Here is a 21,638-nt window from a genome sequence, read left to right on the forward strand (position 1 = left end):
TTTTTAAAAAAAATTATGTTATAGGTAAATATATGTCAAATTGAAGACAAGACATAGTGGATGAACAGAAGTATTACTCATTTTAAGTAATCAATATGTGTTCAAGATAGTTTTGTTTTTACATGATGCAGGGAAATGTTTATTAAACAAAAAATACAGTAATGTGAAGGGTGTCTTATTCTAGGGATTTGTATCATGACAAAGATGTTGCAAAGATGTACTTTTAAAAATATGTACCTTCAAGATGTACATTTTAAAAATATTCTACAATTTATGTTTTTAACTGGTGCCCTCACATGACATAAGATATGGATAAGTTCCAGAAGCTATTTTATTAACGTTAGTATTGTTTGCAGTTCTTATGTATGCTTCGATGTTTCAGTAACCTGATATCTCCATTTTTGTTTCTCAGCATGATGTATCACAGACTTTGCTCAAAGCAACTCTGGACAGTGTGGTTGAAGAGTGTGTCAGCTTTGTAGGAGTTGATATTAACATCTGCTCAGAAATACTATTAAGGTGAGTCAAACATTTTCCTATTCCAGTAATTACATGGCTCTGGATCACAGAGTCTCTGTTTAGTCTGCCATCTGACTCAAGCTCAGCTGGAGCAAATGGCTCTTGTGTTAAACTTCCAATTACATGAAAATGACACATTAAGACAGTATTTCACTGGATCATTAAGAGTGAGATTTTAAGTGTGTGTGTGATTCTGCAGTGTAAAACTTACTTGGAGAAAAACAGATGTTTAAAAACTTTGAACCAAAACTGCAATTTTAGGAAAAGCTTTATATAATTAATTCGGTTTTTTACACTGAGAAAGGGATTTTTGAAATGTACTTTCTGTCTCTTAGAAGGTATTTTTATAGGTACTGCTAAGTGGAACAGATTGTAAAAGTTGGATGAGGAAAGGAGAAAAGGAAAGATTTAGGGGAACTGCTGAAAAATTTATCCCTTTTTATTGACTTTTTTTTTAGTAGTTATGCTGTGTTTACTTGGAAAATGTCCTGGATTTTATTTCTCTTGGTTAGAAATTAAAAGCTCCTTCTGTCTTTTGAGTGTGTAGAATTGAGAATCATTTAGCTGGGCAGCTTCTCAGAAGAGCAAAGTGTTGCTGTCACCCTCTGTAGTAGGAGGGAAAGATAAAGAATGTTCATAATCTAGGTAGTACCAATTATATTGGGTATCAAAGTGAGGAAAAATATGTTCTTTCTAACTCTCTCTATTTTTTAACCCCTTTTTTTCATTCTTGAAAATTTATTTCTGTACTTTGAAGAGACCCTCTCTCTGTTCTTTTTGTTTTCCACATAATCTTTTTCTGTGTGTGTATCTAATTCTTAGCCTGACTCCTGATTTACCTTCTGTCTTACCTTCTTTCAGATTTAGATCAGTTATTAGTAAGAAAGCAAGCAGTACCTATTGGCAAATGAAGCTGACCAGCTTTCATTCATGAATAAAACCTTACCTGAGCAAGTGCAGTGAGTGAGCACTGTCAGCCTTCTGCAGGGCACAGCTCTATCTTGCAGCTCAGCAGAGGGCACCAGGCTGAGGTGCTGCTGTATCTTCACAAAACTGAAGGTGGAGTGACACTGTCCAGTCATGGTTAGAGGTGGTAACCATGCTAACTAAATACTTTGGTCTAATTAACCTGGCTTATGATGCTCGCAAGTAAGCTGCAGCACCAAGTTCTGGATCTAACTTGATTCTCAGCAGCTCAGTTCTGCTCCTCTGTGTAGATGCAGTTTAAGTTTCCCTCAGATGTACAGTTCATGAAGTTGTCAGCCTTGCTAAGAAGCCCCACCATGGGCAGGACTTTCCACTTGTGCTCTCTGCATCAAATATACTTGTTGACACATAATAACACATGGAAGGGGTGACAATGCTACAGTACTTGCATTACTGCTGAGTATCGTACTTGAAAGACTTGAGATAATCTCTAGAAAATTCTGTGATCTTGGTTTCATGTTCCTTTGTCAGTGTAAATAAGCTGGATTTCATAATGTTTCTAAGAATTTTTTTGAGAAAATTCCATTCCTAATGATTAATATTTTGTCTGTGGTTAAAGGTGTGTCTCCCCAATTTAATTCTGAGGTTTCACCAAGTTTGGATTATTTTTTAACTTTTGCTTGAGGATGAGAATAATGGAAATATTTCCCACCCACCCTCCCGCCTCTGATTTTTTTACTATTGGCAGGGGTGCTGGGGGGGGTTTTTTTGATTTAAGCCCTGCCCTAAAAAAAACAAACAGGTCTCTGCTACCACTGACTTAAAGCAATGGCATGCGGTATATAGAGCCAGATGGTGACATTTCCTTCTTTAGTGCCAGGAGTAACTGCCTACCACAGCTCTTTTCCCTCTTTCTCTGATTAACGTACTCCATACACAGAAAGTTGTACTCACATGCATATACAGAAAATGTGGCAAACCCACTGCTTCCTGAAGGAACTTGGCAAACTGCAGTTGCGCTTCACAGGTGAGTTCTTTGCCAGATCTGAGCTGGCCTCAGAACAGCTCATGCAGCCTGTTCCCAGCTGCTCTTTTATCTCAAGAGCAGCTGAGAGAAAAGGAACAAGCTGTGTGGATCTGTAAAATTGTATGAGGAAGGTAAGCCGCTCCCAGCCACTCTCCTTCTGGATAGCAGACATCAGCCCTTCATGTTGGGGCAATGTGTTGTGGTACCATTGGAAGAGAATAGCTGAGAAGGGGCTGTTCTCACAGGAACAATTTATCTGTCCTGAACACTCCTCCCATGTTGTTTCCTGAAGAGGGCAGCTGGGGGCAGGCCATAAGACGTGACAAATTGAATTGGTATTACAGAAATAGCCAACAGATCATAAATTACACGTGCCTGCCTTACTAGTTAGGTATGTGCAGAACTGTCTGGCTATACCAAGTTTTGTTGACTTGAGTGGATTCCTTCCACAGAACTAAGAGAAGAGATCCTTTTTCAGATGATGCCTTTGGTCTGGGAGTATACTTGCAAATTTCTTGGCTGTCCTTAAGTTTTATATCCAGATTTTCTACAGTAATATGTATCCTGGTAATGGATATGACTTGTATTAATGACTGTTCAATGGTAATAAATGTATTCTGTAAACTTTTCTCTTAGACACATTGCAGGGCTGAATGCTAACAGGGCTAAAAATATAATTGAGTGGCGAGAGAAGAATGGACCGTTTATAAACCGAGAACAGCTCAAGGAAGTTAAAGGTCTGGGTCCCAAATCCTTCCAACAATGCGCTGGCTTCATCAGATTCAATCAAGAATATATAAAGACCTTCTGCAGGTAATAGAGATGTTGGCTATCTTGACTAGATTATCAAAAATACTAGGAGAAGACTTCTTTCCTTTCTTTTTTGTGTTCAGGCTTGAGATTTGAGGAATCCTAGGCCTTTTCCTTCTTAAAGACAGTATTTTAACAAATAAACTTCTTTAAGTTAGTAGTTGAACATAGATCTGCTGAATAATCATGGTTTATTAAACTAGTACTCTTAAGTCAGGGTTTCTATAAGTATGTAAGTTTAATTACAAATTGTGCCACTGAGTCGACAGAAGAAATTTGGCTTGCAGCAGTGTCGTGATCTGAGATATTAAGAACTTACAGTCTTGTGTTTCAGGGATAATTTAGAGATTTGTAAATTCATTTTAATGTGGTAAAGGTTACTCTGCAGAACATAACGGCAGTAACCTAGAGTAGATTTTTGGAGAGTTTCAATTCCATTACCTGGAGAGGGAAATTTGAATAAGCTGTCTGGACCAAGCTCTGTCTCTGTTATATTCCTGTGCCTAGCAAGCATGATGTGACTGCCTTGTATCTCAAATGTGTAAGAGGCCCTTTCTCAACTCCAGTTTATCAACACTGGGTCATCCTTTCCTCTGCCATTTCATTCCCTGTATCTGTACCAAGCCATTCCCTCTTGCAGCCGTTCATCGTGCTTCTCCTCTTCACCTGAAATCCTTCTTCTCCACAGCTGAATGTGCCCTTTCTAGGGCAATGTCTCTTCTCCTGTGTTTCCTATTTTTCCTTCCAAGATAAAGAACTAAGAAAGTCAGAGTGGTAGCACCATCCTCACCCTTTTGCTGCTGACTCTTCTCAAAAAATATTTTTCTGGGAAGCACATGCTGTTTTTTAGCCAACCCAACGCTCAGAAGCAACACTGTATTCCCAGTTGCTGCTGGCCAAACTGCACACGCGTAACTTCCAGGCAGGAGGTAGGCACATTAGGACTGGCTTACTACCTGGGTGGAAGGTATACAGATTGGTTGCCCATCTGGCAGGGAGGTACATGCTGCAGGCCAAATGGTGCACTCTGTAAGCACCAGAAGACCAAAGAAATTGCTTTCAAGACTGTAGATGATCGATAGGTCTTATGTTATGCAGATCTGTTCTAGTGAATGCTACGATACAACAGAGGAAGAAAAGGCTGACGCCATGTATTCTTTTCCGAAAGTTCACTGCTAAAATGTTTAAGAACACTGTATATTTTTTTTCCCTTGCTGGAGCATGCTTCTGATGTTAGTCAGATTCCATAAAACTTGAGAACACTGTATAACCTGAGAAATCTGCCATAACTTTGGAGTTTGAGGCCAAAATAAAGCTCTAACACCATTGCCTCCACAACATTTCTTCTGGGCCCAGGTGGCAAAACCAAACATTTTTGAAATGAACTTTGAGAAGGTTTCATTTTTGTCCTCTCTAGTCATGTTGATGGCTATAGAGTACTCTGAATTAGTTAACAAATAGCGGTTATTTTAAAAATTTAAATGGAAGGAGAAAGTTATGTCTGCATATTTGGTGACAGTCCGTGTATAGGTAGAGCTCGAGGAGCAAGTGCTAGTTCTAGGTCCTTCAGTGTGTTCCTTTTTGTCCTGCAAAAGCAAAAACCACTTGTGATTTAGGAAACAAAAGCAAACAAAAAACAAGGTAAGAAAGGAGCCTTTGCCAGCAGGAGTCATTTGATGCCTTTACTGTATCCTGAGCATTTTTTTATTTAAGGGACAATTTAAGGGAAGTAGCATGCCAGTTGTAAATATGCTACACACACAAAGATAGACCTCTTTCTCTCCTGTGTTCTGGAAAGTCCTCCTAGCAATGTAGGCAATCTGTCCATGGATCTTTCTGAGACTTTGAAACCTTTGCATTATCCAGCCAATTAAAGAAAAAAAAAAAAAAGCCCAATCCAAATGCTAACTGACTAGGAGTCAGTAATTCATTCACTAAGCTTTAAGAAAACCTGTATTAAGATACTTTCGTAAAAATGGTTCATAAATTCTGAAATAGATTTGACCTTTAGCTTTTTTCAGTTCTAAGCAAATTTCGGTCTGAGTTATTTTGATATGAAATTTTTCATATTTTGACCTGACCCATGTTTGAGCATAATTTTTCAGAAATTTCAGTATAGAAAGTCAATAAATGTGGTTGAAGGAGTTGTGATGTTTAAGCATTCACATACTTTCCTTGTTCTAAACATATACTTGAGATGCAATTTGCTTACCTAAAGATGGTATAAACAGGAAATTGTGTTTATAAATTTTTCAAATTTAAAATCATGCCAACTAGTTACCAACAGTTAAGTATGAAACTATCGTCACAAGATCTTTATCAAGTAGGTAATGCAGTTGTCCCCATTTTACAAACAGAAGATGCTATCCAGATTGCAAATGATACAATAGGTTGTATAGTTTCCTTTATAATCTTGTCATCATGAAGAAATTTTGATAAAGTATGGAATCCCTTCCCAATATTTTAAATTAATTTATGCATACATTGATATGTTATCTTTTTACATTGTAACTGTATTGTTACGATTAACCTACAATGAGCTTTTAGAGGTTTTGTACTTTTATATAATCATTTAAAAAAAAAAAAATTGCCTTTTTCCTGTGTGGGCACTGGGCTAGGATCTTGTTCATTAAGAATGTCATGTCCATTTTTGATTTCTGACAGTAGCAAGAAAACTGAACTTGGAAGTCATGCACTTTTGACAAAATCAAGTGCACAAGGTAAAAAGAAGAGCAAACCAACACCATGTGCCTCACGACAGCCCAATCCTTTGGACCAAACTTGTATTCATCCAGAGTCTTACAACATTGCAATGAGGTAAGCAGTGTGAAATCTTTTGAACTGCTGACACTGTCAGTTTTAAAAATTAAAGCACTGATTTTTCTGACAACAGCCTACTCAGCCTTTTGAGACAGGAATACTTATATTAATTTGGTGCTTTCTCCCCTTCAAGAAAAAGGTATGCTTCAGAAGTTCTTTACAAGTGAAGGGCTTCAACTGGTGTGTTTTGCCTCTTATGTGCATTTTCTTAGTTTTATACTTTGTTTTTTTAGTTTTCCCTTCCCCCGTCCCCCTCCCAGTGAGTTAAGAAATCAGTGAGTTTTCAAAACATTGACAGATTTTCCACCCATGACCCTGTCGTCTTCATATCATTGCTTTGCCCCTCATTGAGGCTACTTTTCTCAATTTCCATGTTTGCCAACTCTCTTTATGACACACGTCACTTTGAGGTTGGACTTCCAGTTCACAAAGTGTGGAGACAAATAATTTGTTCTAAGAATGTCTAAAAACTGATTTTTTTTTTCCTTCTACCTTGCCCCCATGTATTATGTAAAAGGCTATAACTGAAATATAATTATATTTTTTCTCAAAAATAATTTTATTTAAATACTATGCAAATTTTAAGTCTGTGATAGTTTAATACATCTGCATCATTAAAAACTGCTTTTACATTGTTCAGCATATGCCAAACCAACTTTCTGCTTAGTAAATTTTTGACCATCAGAGTTTGTTTATCTGTGTGTTTGGGTGTGCACACAGTGTGTGAAGCATATGTCATTATTATGAGCTTATTAAATTCTGATATTGTGAGATCTAATTAAGTTGCATATATTTAGTTCCCAAATACATGAACATCATGGTTGTTTTACTAAGTGGCCTTTGGCTAAAAGAAGAGAATGAGTTTTGTGTAGGTCAGAAAAAAGTAATTAGGTATACATGCATGCTTCTGGTTAGGGGATACTGCAGCTGGTTAATGCTAGTATAAGATGAGATCTTTTCTATCATCACCCCTGGTTGAAATTGGACTCTGCTTGTCCTCTTGAGAAAACATTATCTCCTACCATAAACCAGCACGTATTTATTTTTCAAGTGATTTGTGGTGAACAGGTTCTATTCTTAAAACATGCTGGAGCTAATTTCAGCAGTAGCTAGATGCTTTAGGATTCTTATGATTTCTGTTGTGAATGCTAGTCCTGGAGAAAGAGTCATGCTTCCTGTTTTGTAAACAAAACCATCTTTAAGCCTGAGAGATATGTTGAATTTTTTAATTCATGAAGCTTGAGGTTTTTTATCTAAAAAAGTCTTACAGGACCTTGCATTTTTAGGACACCTTGCCTACAGTGTGTGCTCTGTTCTCTCTCCAGTGGAGATAATTGCATATAGAACTTCCTATGCATAGTTCCACATGCTTTCCTTCTGCTACACGTGATGTGCTCTTCTGTTTCCATCCTCTCCATGTCACAGTTTGTTCTTCTTTATGCCTGATTCTAGGGCCATCATGCAATTGCCTGCTAGATTCCATGCTCTTTGTGCAGTGTGTAGGTAACTTTGGTTTCTCCTTTTCCACAACCATTTCCCTTTTTTCTTATGCATAAATGTTTGTTACTAGTTCTCCACCCTATGCATAGCTGTGGAAAATCTTACATTTGGTAGGTGTTGGATAGGGTAAGAAAGCTTAGTCACCCCTACTGGAGATTATTCAGAGTGAGTTAATGTAAAAAAAAAAAAAAAAAATAATAAAAAGAATTGGTTATTCAAAATTAATGTGGATTTTCAATAAAATATTTAAATATGAAGTTGTCAGGTTTTAGTTAGTAGTCCATTTAGCTTTCCACCCTAGTACACTAATGCAATAGCCAGTAAAAGTGTTCACAGCATTACCAGCTTCACTTAAAGATTGATATAGAAAGATTGCTTCAGGGAGCAGAGAAGAGTAGCCAGTTAATGGTGGAATACTACAGGAATTTGTCTACATGCAATACCATTGCAAAAGTTGGTCAGAAAATAAAGAATTGTGACTTTGTTTCCAGAGCAGCACAGATCACATTTATATCTGAAGTGGTGAGTAGATTATTACTGCTTAGGGTAGTAGCTCAGATATTCACATAGAGTGGAAATTCTGGAGAAAATTTTAGTAGGTATCACAGGTCATATTACTGTGATTTGGAATTTGGCTGGGAACCTAAGATTAGCACTATTAAAAAATTAAAAAAAATTATTAATGAGCACAAGTTTTAAATCTCAACCAAAAGGTAGTGATTTGTGTCCCAGGCATACGTGTGATTCAGAGAGGAGGCTGCCACCTATTGCACAGCCAACCCTGCTTAGAAAATACCTTGGAGATTCTTAAAATGAGCTCAGGGTCAAATTCATTGGACTTCAAAGCTGCAAAGCCTACGATGTGGCTACAGACCAGTGCTACCTATTGTGCAATTTCTCTTTGATTAATGCAATTACTTCAAAGTAAGTTTCCAGCTGTGCTATTGTCTGTTCTTTGCTTCTCACCAAGCACTTTGCCTTCCTAGACCGAATTTTCAGGTGAAGTATTTAGATGTGAGTGCATGTTGTCGGTATTGCACTGTAATGGTTTTTTTATGCAAAAGAATATCAGTTGATATCAAAACAAATATAATATCATAATAAAAATTTTTGCTAATGGAACACCAAAGCTAGTAAGTGTAGCATCTCCCTCTGTGACTAGCTGAATCAGTCTTTTCTGTTTTCTTTGGACTTTTTCTCTGTTGTCTTACTTCTTACATTTTTGAGTGTCTGCACACATAGTTTGATGGGAGGGGGTGGGAAATCTGTTTCCTGTGCTTTCTCTGAATATACTCTATATTCAACAGTATTTTTCTTTTTTTTTTTTTTCTTTCTTTTGCAATCAAAACATAGTTTCCTTGAAAGCTCATTAAATATGAAGGTGATAACTTTTACGGTGGCAGCTGCTCCCCTCCCAGTTCCCTGTGAACAATTGACTCTATCCTAACCAAACCCAGGACAATGGTATGGATTGTATTAGCATGCACCAGTTTGATATCACAAAATGGTGTGGGGAAGAGGGCAAATATCTGTTTTTACATTGCAAATAGCTGTTTGAAGAAAAGAAAATACAGCTCTGCAGCAAACTGACAAAAGCCAAGAAGTGTCGTATTAAAAATTGACATGGATGACATAAGGGCTAAATATAAACTAGACAACCTCCCCTCAAGCAACTAATGCTATAATTTAGCAATTATTATATATTTTAAATAATTTTTCAAAAAAAGCATATGGGCTGTTAAGCTTCTCAGAACTTATGGAAATGGCTTTCCAAATCAATTTGCTGCCTCAATATGAATTAAAAAAAAATTATACTAGGAATTCAAACTGCATGGAGGCTTCAATCCAAAGCTGATCAGGGCTGTTGACAAGTTTTTTTGACTTTGATAGGCAGTGGGTGGGACTGGGCTTGTAATTCCCTTTTGCTGAGCCTGTGTTTATGAAAGCTGCTGAGAGCCTGAAGATCGAATCATGTTCATGTTGATTTGAGGTATCTTACTGAAATCAATTAGCATCCAAAAGACTTTTTAACATGTTAGAACTAAGCTAGATTTAAAGTCTAGTAGATAATTCTTATAATTAATGTGCAGGAGAAAAATTGAGACTGTTAGAAGTGAGTTAGAATCAGTATTTAACACACGTTTTAAAACAAAATACATTTTAAAGGAATTCTATTTCTTTGCTGCTTTCTAAGTATTTCTTCTGTTTCTTCTTCTTTGCTTACACAAAACTGTCAGGGACCATGGCAAGGTCACAGGCGGATCTGCCCTGCTAACAAAGGGCAGAATTATTGTCTTGAAGGTAGGCAGATTTGACGCAAGGTGTCAAAATGCAGTATTATGTACCTCTTACCACAGAAATTAAAATGAATGGAATAGATGCTGCATAAATGAGTCATAGAATCATAGAATGTTGTGAGTTGGAAGAGAAGTCATAAAGGTTTCCTCATTCAATGTCTACCACATCTTGCCATGAGAAAATAGTTTATGAAAATTTTATTGGATTAAAAGTTTTCATGGGAAATTACGTGTATTTTTAAACAAAATAAGTCAGTGATTTTTATCCACTGCTTCTATCCAAATTACCCAAAAGCAACAGTCCACATTACAGATTTATGACATACGAAATTATCAGTTTTTAAAACAATATTTTTGAGGGATAGAAGTTCACCAAAATCTGAAACCACTAATTTTCTTTTTCTGAACTATTTTGGAGCTTGAAAGGCCAATCTATTGAAAAAAAAAAAAAAAAAAAAAAAAAAAAGTTAAAAGAATTGCTCCCAAGTGGTGACTTTGGTTGCCAGGCTTTAGGCTGGAGCCAATTTTTATGGCTGAATTAGAAACCCCTGAAAAATAGGGGTTTTATGATGGAAACACTGATGTAATCTTTACTACAGTGGCACAAATGGTGCTAGTATGATTGATTTATGGCATTTAAACATCTTAACTTAAAATCTGTACACTTTCTGTAAAATAATTGGAAAACATCCTGCTGGTGATTTAACTCACTCTGCAGATGACCAAAACATGTTGTTCATGGTTTCCATGCTCTCCAAGCTTGGCTTTGTCATGTGGAATGACCAAGCTTACAAACACCTCTAAATATTATGATTTTGGATTTCCTAAAAGTTAAATAAAAATCCCCAACTTTCTAGACAGTGTATTATCCTGCAAAGCAGAGCTGTGTTTTAAGTCTCTGAAAAGTCTGTATGTGAAAACTAGTTTATAATGACAGATTCTTCTATATACAATTAATACAGCATGTAGAACATATCCAGTTTCTTGGTACATATTGTAAAAGAACTGCTAGGAAAACCAAGGAAACATTTAAGAAGTCCCAAGAAGTTACAACCAGGTTAAGTTTATAAACCAAAATGCTGGAAAGAAAACTTAATGTTTTTCTTTGTTGTATCAGTCTGCTGGGTTGCAGTTGGTGTCGTAAGACTGAATCTTGACATTTACTTAGATTTTTATTTAAATCTCATTAAAATGCTCTTTGCTAAGAAGGTTGGACCTCAGAATGTGTATTTGCTGCTCACAAATTGCAGCACCTGGCAGATAGGTTGTATTTCAGTTTGACTTAGAAATATATTGCCAATATTTATAAAAGATCTAAAGTTGTGATTTGGCATAACACAGGTGGGGATCTTCCCTGGCTAATTACACAGGTTTAGGGCCTTGCTCAGTAGAAGATAGTACTGCTCACTGTCGTTGATTATGCCTTAAGAGAAGTTTTTGACAGACTGAGCAGAGTGACCTGCTGCTTCTTATCCCCTGAGGGTTCAGCAAAGCACTCATTCATGTGCCTGTTATTCACCAAAGTAAAACATCTGGAGTTAAATGCTTTGCTGCAGTGAACATGATGTTGATAAGATTTTATTTTTCATTGTAGATGGATTGATCACTTTTCAAATATCTCTGATGCTTCTGCCTCTCTTACATGGGTGGATGCAGCAGCTGATCAGTAGTGTCTCAGTTGCTTTGCTGAAAAGCTGCAAAAAGCAGCTGTGCTTGCTAGCTCTGAAGGCAAGTACTGACACTTAGGGAAATGCAGAAGGAAAACTGTTGATTAGAGAGAGACCACCAAAAGAAAGAGGTCTTCCTCTCCTGTCCTTTATGCAACTACATACTTGTCCTTTGGCGTTTCCAACTGTCTGCCGGGCTGGCTTGCTTCTGCCCAGGTACCCTGGTTGTCACTGAGCAACTGAGGCGATGCGTAAGGAGAATAGAAATCAGGGAGGGAACAGATCAGTTACTTGGTATGGTGTTTGAGCAATGAAAACAAACTCTTCTGTTCTATTTAATAGTGCAGTCTACATGTGAATATTTTACACAGGATAAAAGTTTTTACTGTGGTAGGATGCCTTTCCTTAAATTCATACAAAGTCATCAGAAACATCTTTTGTCCACTTCAGTAAGACTATACTTGAGTACACACATGTGTGTGTATTCAAGCTATTTAATGTGCAGAATAATGCTTTTTAGTAAAGTCTTAAGTTTATTTTTAAAAAACCTAAAAAAAGTTAAGCTGATTAAATTAATTCATCTTTATGACTTTTTCCAATAGGAAATGGCTAACCCTAATTAAGGAGAACACTTGCAGAATTAGGACCATTAAGCCTAATAAATAATAGTTTATATTCATCACTTTAGAAAGCCAGTTCATTTGAAGGTCTGTCTATTACCTTAGTAGCTGGATTATTAGAGGACATATTTTTGAAAGTTTTCTCAATAAATAAAAGAGAAGTTTTTAATACTAATTGCCATCCGATAAAGATATTTTAAAACTTTTATGTGATGAAAAATAAATAGTTAACAGGAACTATTAGAAGAACTAGGAAATAACGAAGAATTATCCTCCAGTTACATTATAAATACTAGACCCATAAATCAAGTGGTATTTTTTTCATTTGTTCAGATTTTTGAAACTTAAATCACTTTCTCCTGGTTGCATTTAAAAAAAAAATATGAAGAAAAAAATGAACTTTTTATGGAATGTTCTCCTTTTGTAGTACTAATTCTTTGTGGATAACTAATCATATTTCTCTATTTTTTATCTTGGGTTACACTTCAGTTACGTGATACACTGGTAGTCATGAAAACAGCTGACAACAGCATGCCTAACTGTGTAGTAGCAAAGGGGCTATGCTGCAGTGTAACTGTGTCTGAATTTCTTTTCTCACTTAGAAACTCATTGTGTCTTAGATGTGTATGTTCAAAATGTTATAGACTACCTGAGTGCTTTCTAATCTTCTGCATGCACTCAGATAATCTATAATTCTAATAATTTATGCATTTGAGGAAAAATATATTTTTAAATATCCTTATCTGACTAGACCTCATAAGAAGTTTTAAATATATTTGAAACTTTTACTTTCTGTGTCCAGCAACTAATTACAGAGTAATGCACATATATTGTTTGATATATAATCTGTCTGCATGAGTAGTCGAAAGTTGAGGATCCGTATCACTAGTGAGAACAAGAACAGTCAACATCTGCATTATATGAATAATGCTTTGGCATTTCAAAACATTACTAAAACATAAATGTCTGCATAATTTAAGTTTGCTACTGTCAGGAATGTACATTTTACCTAAAAAAGCACATGCTAATGCAAAGTTGTTTTGTTTTCAGAGTGATTATGTTGCATTACCATTAATTCATGTGTGCACTGTGACAAGATGTAATGGTGTATCATGTTGCTTTAATGTAATGAATCCAGTTCTCCCAGCTCTTAAGTCGTGTAGCTGGAAATGATTACATAAAACAGAAGTGACTGTGACTGAAACCCTTGCAAAGCTTTAGAACTCCTGCACATTATAAGAAGCTTTTGGAGGGGTTTAAAGTAACTTCTTAAAACTTTACTGAAGGTTTCCCTTGGTACTATTTTTACTCTTTTCTGACTGTTTTTTGCATTCCACTGAAATTTGCATTATCTTTTAAGTATTGCAAGGGCTGTGTTATAATTTTGTGCAGATGTGTATGTTAAGTGAACATGATGTGCTTATTTGTTACATTTATGCTACTTTTCTTTCTTTATCTGAGTAAGATGGATGAAATTATGTATTAAATAAAAACATCAGTGATTTAGCCATGAGCATTCTCTGCAGGTCCTGTAAGACTGCAAAGATTGCTTTCAAAACTAAGGTGGTTGCAGAGGTTTCTGAGTATCCTCTAAACCTCAAAACCATAAACCTCAAAGTCCCTAAACCAGCTAAATCTTGCTCTGTTCTGAAAGACTCTCCTAAGACTCTGGAAACTTTTATCTGAGTTGATGTGCCCTGAACAGAAAGTTCACCATTCACTCAGACATTCAACATTTGAAGAAATAAGGATAGTATATCTTATAAGAATGACCTCACTTCAGAAGAAACATCTCGCTTTTCCCATTTCCATTTCTGCTAACTTTTCTTTAGGTTTTATCTTTCTAGTAGATAAATGTAGCACTTGAACCACTGCAACATGTTATTTAGTTCATATATGTAGCCAGGAAAATACTTGAAGGGCTTTAGTTTTTGCACAGATCATTCATGTTCCTATGTTGTGCAGTTGGAACTGTCATTTACAAATTGAGTATGTGAGATATTTCAAAGATTGTAGTGAGACTGTTTAACTTTATGAAGATCAGAATATGTAAATTAAAGGAAAGCTCTTGCCCCCCCCAGCCCCTCCCCTCTAGTCTTATTACTGACTATATCTTTTTTTTCTGACCTTGAAATAACTCTCAAAGGAAGTTGTTGGGTTGCTTTTTTAATAAGGAAACATTTAACTTTGTTCTTAGCAATGACATTTAAAAATAGAAATGATCAATATGATGCACCACTGTTCAACCAGAGATTTGTGCTTTATATTGATTTTTATTCTAAGTGCCTTCAGGCTGGGGTCATTTGAGTGAAAATGATACATTAAATATGTAACTAGATTCAACAGTATTTTTTAAAACTACATCTGTAATCACTAGGAAATTGCTTTTATTTTGAAATATCTTAATACATAGTTTTTACCAAAACCTAACCTAAAAAGTTGAGAATTTCCAAAATAGAAATATATTGTTTCTGTTAAAGATTATTTCCTTTTTGTGTATGTGCACACTGGTTCTTTTTACAGTGCTCTGTTCTGCCTATAATATACCTCATAATTCTGAAATATTCTTAAGCAAATGCCCTGATTTTTAGAACATTCATAATTCTGCTGAGGTTGGTGGGACTATTTATGTACTTAGACTTGAGCACATGTTTAACCATCGTCTTCAGGTGGAGCCAAACTTTTATTTTGAGCAGTAACCCTGTTAATAAGTTATTTACACAATTGCAATTGATAATGTAGGCCCCAAACCTTCTACCGCTGTCTAGATGAGGAATCCTTGTTAGTATCGGATACATACTTTCATTGGGATTTCCGGAGGGCGGGTGAGGCAGAGGAAGGAGAAGGGGGTGAAATAACTTTCGTGAATAGTAATTGAGGGCTCAGGCACCTGGATTGTGTCCTGTTTGGGGCTGGCTTTCTTCCCAGCAGCCTGCACATAGCGCCGTGCGTTCTGGTTGCATTATCCACATGGTTGACAGTTTTGTACGTAATGGGCTTTTTTTTCCTTTTTTTTTTTTTTTTTTTTTTTAAATACATCGATGGCTGTTCCGTGTGGTTGCACTTATTAGCAGCAAAACCCACCCTGTTAACGATTTACACAGTGAATGCACTTCTGCAAAATCCTAATGGTAAAAAAAATGTTAGTTGGAGGTACTTGAGCTGATTTGAAGTTAAATAAAGCCAAGTACGTGAATGTCAGCAAACTATTTTATAGGGGTGGGCAGTAAAGCATACATTATTTAGAAGGTTGAGTCATGAGGCTGGTTGGGTTTGTCGTGTTACATCTGGCACGTCAGTCAAAGCTGGGGCAGCTGCCGCCTGTCACTAGTGCTCTGTCCATCCATCAACATTAGCAGCCTAGACCTACACGCATTTTCATTGCGTTATCATTGCAACCACTTTTAGTGCTCTTCTGAGAACAACAGAAAATGGTTTCATAGGAGGGCTGATATTTTTCATGTATAGGCTCTTATTAGATGAAATATTTGAGTAGTAGGAGTGTTTTGTTGTTAGCTTACAGAAAATAAAATTTATATTTAATGTTATAAACAATTTTGCATCTGTTTTGATAGTTACTTTGTTTCTAAACCACCTCAAACTACTTTAAAAAGTAATGTCCAAAGTTGAAATGCAGTCAATCAAAACAAAATTCTGTAAATCCTGCGAACAGTATCATCCACTGAATGCTTACTAATTTTTTTCTTCATACATTGCCACATGAAAGATCTGTATGTGTTAAGAAAATTAATGTGAAAATTGTATCTATCACTATTAAGTGCAAATATGTGTTTGAGCCCACAATACACATAAATCACCATGCTTGCACTAGAATTCAGTAAAAAAAGTAGAAGTCCTGACAGCCAATTTTAATAGGTGTCCTCCTTTTGGTGGAATTAGTGGGCATTCTGGAGTGAAGATTTGCCCTTGTGCTTAAAGATGAATTTTGTGATTTACTGAAACTTGGGTATTGCTTTAATTATGTTCCTTCAATTTATATTTTCTCAAAAAGAAATTTAATTTTGTTTTTCAGTGTGTATAACTTTTTATCACTCGCCACCTGAAATAATGTCAGTTGGGTTCCTCAAGTTAAAAAAAAGAAAAGAATGAAACAAAAAAAAAACCCCACTGTGTCTCCTGCCAAAAGAAACAGTAGCCTCAGGTTTTGATAAAAGCACAGCATGTATTTTTGAAGGGTGAAAGGAGGATGAGAACCGGAGGGTTTTGCTTTCTTACAGAGCTGGAATGTCTCCCACCACTCCCAAGTGCAGGGCATGAACCTGCAGGTCAACCCTTCTTTTGCAGCTTGTACTTTACACCTGTTGTGAAGTGGGATAAGGACAGGAAGGAGGGATCTCTTCTAGAAATTTGAAAGGAATGTTACTTGGACTCTGGAGGACAGGGACGATAGTTCTACCTGAGCTGTGGTGGAGAGCACACTAAAAACCATATGCCTCCCTCCAACAATAAGGGACATGATAAAGCAGAGTAGAATAGGCTTATTCATGGTGAGATGCAGAGCAGGGCAGCAGGACAGATAACTGAAGCGTTGACTGAGAACAAGACAAATTGCTTTATTTAGTACAAAGTGACTCAGCTTCTATCAGCTGGATCCCCATTTTCATTGGTTTATGTCCACTAAAGACTTGCTTTGCATTTTTAACTTCAATAAAATAAGGACATTTATTCAGTGATAAATTAATATTGTCTAAGCCATCACTACTGATAATAAGGAGTAGAGTCGGCATGTGAATTTTTATCATCTCTTCTCTGCACTTCTCAGCATACATTCCAACATTACTGAACTAAAAACCTCGGTATGTTTGTGTTGAGTTTTTTCTTTTATTTTAAAAAAAGAGATCACAGATCAAGACATATGTATTTTAAAGTACTTCTTTTCAGCATTTTTAGATGCCAGTCCAAATTTTTCTCAGTCTGCAATGTGTGTATGTATGTGACAATGGGGAAGGATAAGGGTGTTTATGTTGTGTAACTACTTTGACTTGATAATTTCCTAGTTTCCAAAAAACTAATTGTTCCTAATCATGAACATTTTAAATGTTTGTTTGTCATTTTACTAAATTGCTATTCATTTTATTTTGAATGAGTGATGATAAAGATGACAGTATTATAGAACTCTCACTTATTTCTACGGAGCTTTCATGGTAAAAACCATCTTTCAGTCATAATCAGATTCAGTTTTAGCATGAGATGAAATCATTGATCTGAGAAGTGATTTACATTTTGAAATTTTGCTTCTAGTTTTGTGATCTGTTCCAGGAGATACATGTATACAGATAGACGCTAATTTTCCATGTATGTCTCTGGTCAGTGATGAGTTGAGAGGATATGCACTTGGGAAATTGTTCACTGTTTGTTTGGTTTTTTTTTTTAACAGAAATTTTGTTCATGCATCAGGGCAAAAGTATTTTAAAAACCCCAAATATAGCAAAGGTTCAGTTCCCACTAAAGGATCTTACAAATCTCTCTCTGTATCTTTGTTTTAACTTCCCAGGTTTTTATCTTTCATTGGAGGAAACACAAATGACATAGGCAAATCAGATATGCAGGAAAAAGTAAATGCAGTAATTCAAAAGGAAGGACTGGAAGGCACAGCCAAAAGGCTAAATACAACAGTGCACACACTGCAGCTGATCATTGATGGTCTGACTCAGCCTGAAGGCTTTGACATCCGAACAGGTAAACCTTTGTTTTGAAGGTTCTAATCTCACTTTGATTGTTCTACATGCCAGTGTTAAAATAGCACGTTTTCTTCTGAAGTCAGTAGTGGATTTTCATGGACGTGTAACTCCATTTCTTTTCTCGGGCAAGGTAAAGGCTATATCATAGTCAGATGTTTCTTTCTCAATAGGTAAGGAGTGTGAATCCTGTCTTAAATCATGGCATTTTCGGCTGTAGGAAGGGAAGTTGTATGGTTGTTAACAAATGAAATAGTTTCAATATGTTGACCCTATACTGATTAAATCGGTGTTGGCTCTCCACCATGGAGGGGAATGCTCGAGACCAAGCTGAAACAGTAGTAATAAAGGACTGTGGAGCAACAGTGTAGTATAGTTCTACTCTTTTATTGCACTAGTTCCTGGAGACAAGTGGAACTGGAGCACATGGCTCATGACCTAACTTGGTTAAAACTTTGCAGTAGTGCTGAACAGTTTGAGGTTGAGGGAAAGAAAGATGAGGCAAGCAATGAAGTAAAACATCTGCAGATGCTGTTGTTTAATGAAACTTACATCTGGATTCTCTTATGACAGCAAGAGATAAAGGGAGGCAGCAAAGATGCAGACTTGTAATAACAAATAACAAACTTATGCTTAAAAAATACAACATTTCTGTTTCTCTTTTGGGTTTGTTAGTAGTTTCCTTGGAGATATAAATATTTCCCACTAGTGATCTTGAAAATGTGTATTTCATATGTCTCCATTTGTTCTGGTGATCTCACATCTAAATTACAGTAGGATAGACTATTAACATATGAAGATCTAAAAGCAAAATAGAATCTTCAGTGGCAATACTCATATTCTGCTGATTCAGTACATTCAATATTACTGTAGGCAGCCTAGTAATCTTGTATAGCTGTAATCCGTTGTCTTTGCAACCTTAGTGACTGTCAGTGAGTAAATGCATCACATCAAACAGGGCTTAGGCAGATTGAAGGGTTTGTACTCTACCCTGATTCAAAAAATCTTGGTTTAAGATTCAATTCCCTTGTTCCCAACAGTAGAGATGTGATGTTAGGGAATTACAAAGAGTAGCTTTGCAATGTATCCTCTTAAATTTAATTGAAATTCTATCTTGTTTAATCATAGAATAGTTTGGTTGGAAAAGACCATTTTACAATCATCTAGTCCAACCGTAAACCTAGCATTGCCAAGTTCACTAGGTTATGTTTACTGAATAACTTTAGTACAAAGGAAAATGGGAAGAATTGTTTGGGGAAGGGGAAAGATTAGAATACTTTTTTCATATTATTTTTAAAAACTTTCTCTAGCCAAGGTCTTGCAAGGCATTTATTGCAAGAAGGTATCTTTTTAACAGCTGATCAGGTAACTGTAATGAACCTGCCAGGGTGGGGGGGAGAGGGGGGGAAGTTTTGCAAACACTTTAAGATTCCCATCATTCCTCTGAACCTTCTTGTCCTCATTGCCCTGAGTGGGTGTTTAGTGCCACTGCACAGCATAATGTTACAAAAGGATTAACAATTTTGAACTTGAGCAATTAGGTATGTTCCTTCAGTAGAAAATCCGATGTCATTCAAAGCCTATTGGTACGTTTGCCAGCTTCTGTAGGCAATTGGGGTCCGATCCACAGCCTGGTGAATTTACAGACTGATTGATTTCCAGTGAGTTTTAGCTATAAACTTGTTCAGGTTGTATTTAATTTTTCAAAGGCAAGTATAGGAAAATGGTTGCAATCTTGGTTTGGTGATGCTCTCTATGGAAAATCTCAGTTCTCTTATGTCTTGGAAAAGGTAAAGCAGCAGTAGGAAAAGGTTGAAAGGGAAATTGTTGAGATAGCTCAGAAGGTTTTTCTGCAGGAGCAGAAAGTGGTAAGCAATTAACAAGAGAGCTTAAAAGATCTATCTATGCATTAAATGTAGAAAGTGAACTTTAATACACTGGGATATTACTTGCTTGTAATCAGACGTGTGATTTTTAAGTTGGCAGTGGAAAGAAGCAGTTGATTGTGTGACGTCATAGGAAGCAGTTGCTTGTGTGATGTCATGGTGCAAATGAACAGCAAGCCTAAGAACAGTGCATTGTTGACTTTTTCCTTTAGTATGTGATGAGACTGAATATTCAACTCCCTGTATACAAATTTGTATAGGAATAGAATTTTATGCGTAATTTATGTAGCTCAAGTAAGAGACACCTCAAGTCTTCTCCCTAGCTCCAAGAAAATTTAAATGTTTTGATCACTAGCTAAGATACTACATACTTCTGATCCCCTTGTGATAGTTTCATACCATGGACATCACTATACTTATTAATCTGTTAATCATAGTCTGTTAAACTGATTCATAAAATGCAAGAAATCGGTTGTTTATCAGAGATGGGTCTTTATTTAAAAAACATACTGAAGCAGTATTTGGGACCTTAGAGGTACCTCGGGAGGACTTCTTAATTATAAACAATAGGCTGGAAACAACTGTTAGAAAATAATGCAAGCTTTTTCTCTAGTGTCTTATTTTTGTTTCTTGTTTCTTGTAACAGATTTTGATAAACCTGACTTCAAGAGAAGCATAGTCTGCTTTGAAGACTTAAGTGTTGGTACTGTTCTGACTGGAAAAGTTGAAAATGCGACGCCATTTGGAGTTTTTGTTGATATTGGTGTGGGAAAAGCAGGTTTGATTCCAGTGCGAAACATAACAGAAGCAAAACTTTCTAAAGTGAAGAAGAGAAGAAGCCTGGGGTTAGGTCCTGGAGAAAGAGTGGAAGTTAAAGTGCTTAATGTTGATATTCCTCGACTGAGGATAACGTTGGATCTTATTCGTGTTTTATGAGAGGGTTTTTTATGATTGAGCCTCATTTTAAAGGTTAAGTAATGTCAGCAAGGTTCTGGAGATTCAGGCATTTAATGGGAGTGTTGAAAATGAACAAATTTTGAAACATTCAGCCTTGCTTCCTTTTTTTTTTTTTTTTTTTTTTAAATCCAACAGTTTTTCCACATTTCTTGAACATTTTCTGTTAATAATTGTTGGAGCAGTTCATTGAATTACCTCCAAGCAACCTTGTTATTTTGTCTGCACAGCAAATGAAATTCCAGTGGACTGTCAAACAGATCTCTTATCTGTTTATCTGTTCTGCCTGTGCAAGATATGCTGCCTCAATCCTTAGTCAGTACTGCATAAGCAGACACATCTACTGCTCCCTTTCAAAAAACAGCCATTCAGTTTGCCTGTTTTCTGGTTGAAAGTCTAAAAGAGGGTACCTAGTTGTAGAAAAAAAATGATCTTTTTAAGTTAGTTGGCGATGATATCGCTTCAAATGTAGACTGAAAAAAGTGCATCTGCTAATACAATTGACGGTTCAGAAATATTTGGCTTTAATTTATTTGAGCAACATTATTAGGAGGTCTGTTTACCTGTCTTATTATTGCTTGTTCAGTTACATTCAAGTGTATTAATCAATGCTATCTTGGGGTTTAAGGAACTTTGCTCAAAAGTGTCAAAAGACATTTATGTTGGTCTGTACTTGTGCAAAATAAAAACATTTCTGGCCATCTTTTCTCACTGTACTGGTTCTACAAATGATTTAACAGTCCTAGTTCTCTTTCTTTCCAATATGTGTTCCATCAGTAACACTTCAGCTTAAGGATGCAGCTTGTGAGGATGCACTTCTCTGACCTTCTGAATGGTATGCACTTTCCTGAGCTTTCATACCAGACTACAGCCCATGGCCTGTTGTTGTTCCTGATTTAATAAAATAGTTCT

General features: G+C 36.3%; 1 protein-coding gene across 1 annotated transcript; it reads left to right on the forward strand.

Annotated features, from left to right (window-relative positions):
* Window positions 1–412: 412 nt before the first annotated feature.
* On the forward strand, window positions 413–20,713 carry LOC104530597 (S1 RNA-binding domain-containing protein 1; the record flags this gene model as incomplete). The annotated part of the gene is made up of 5 exons (XM_010175242.1): window positions 413–519; window positions 3,110–3,286; window positions 5,948–6,100; window positions 17,703–17,887; window positions 20,419–20,713. Coding segments are annotated over 5 exons (912 nt in total), but the record flags the coding sequence as incomplete, so codon positions are not given.
* Window positions 20,714–21,638: the final 925 nt, after the last annotated feature.

Source organism: Antrostomus carolinensis, unplaced genomic scaffold, assembly GCF_000700745.2.
Source record: "Antrostomus carolinensis isolate BGI_N321 unplaced genomic scaffold, ASM70074v2 scaffold3449, whole genome shotgun sequence".
NCBI classification, from domain to species: Eukaryota; Metazoa; Chordata; class Aves; order Caprimulgiformes; family Caprimulgidae; genus Antrostomus; species Antrostomus carolinensis.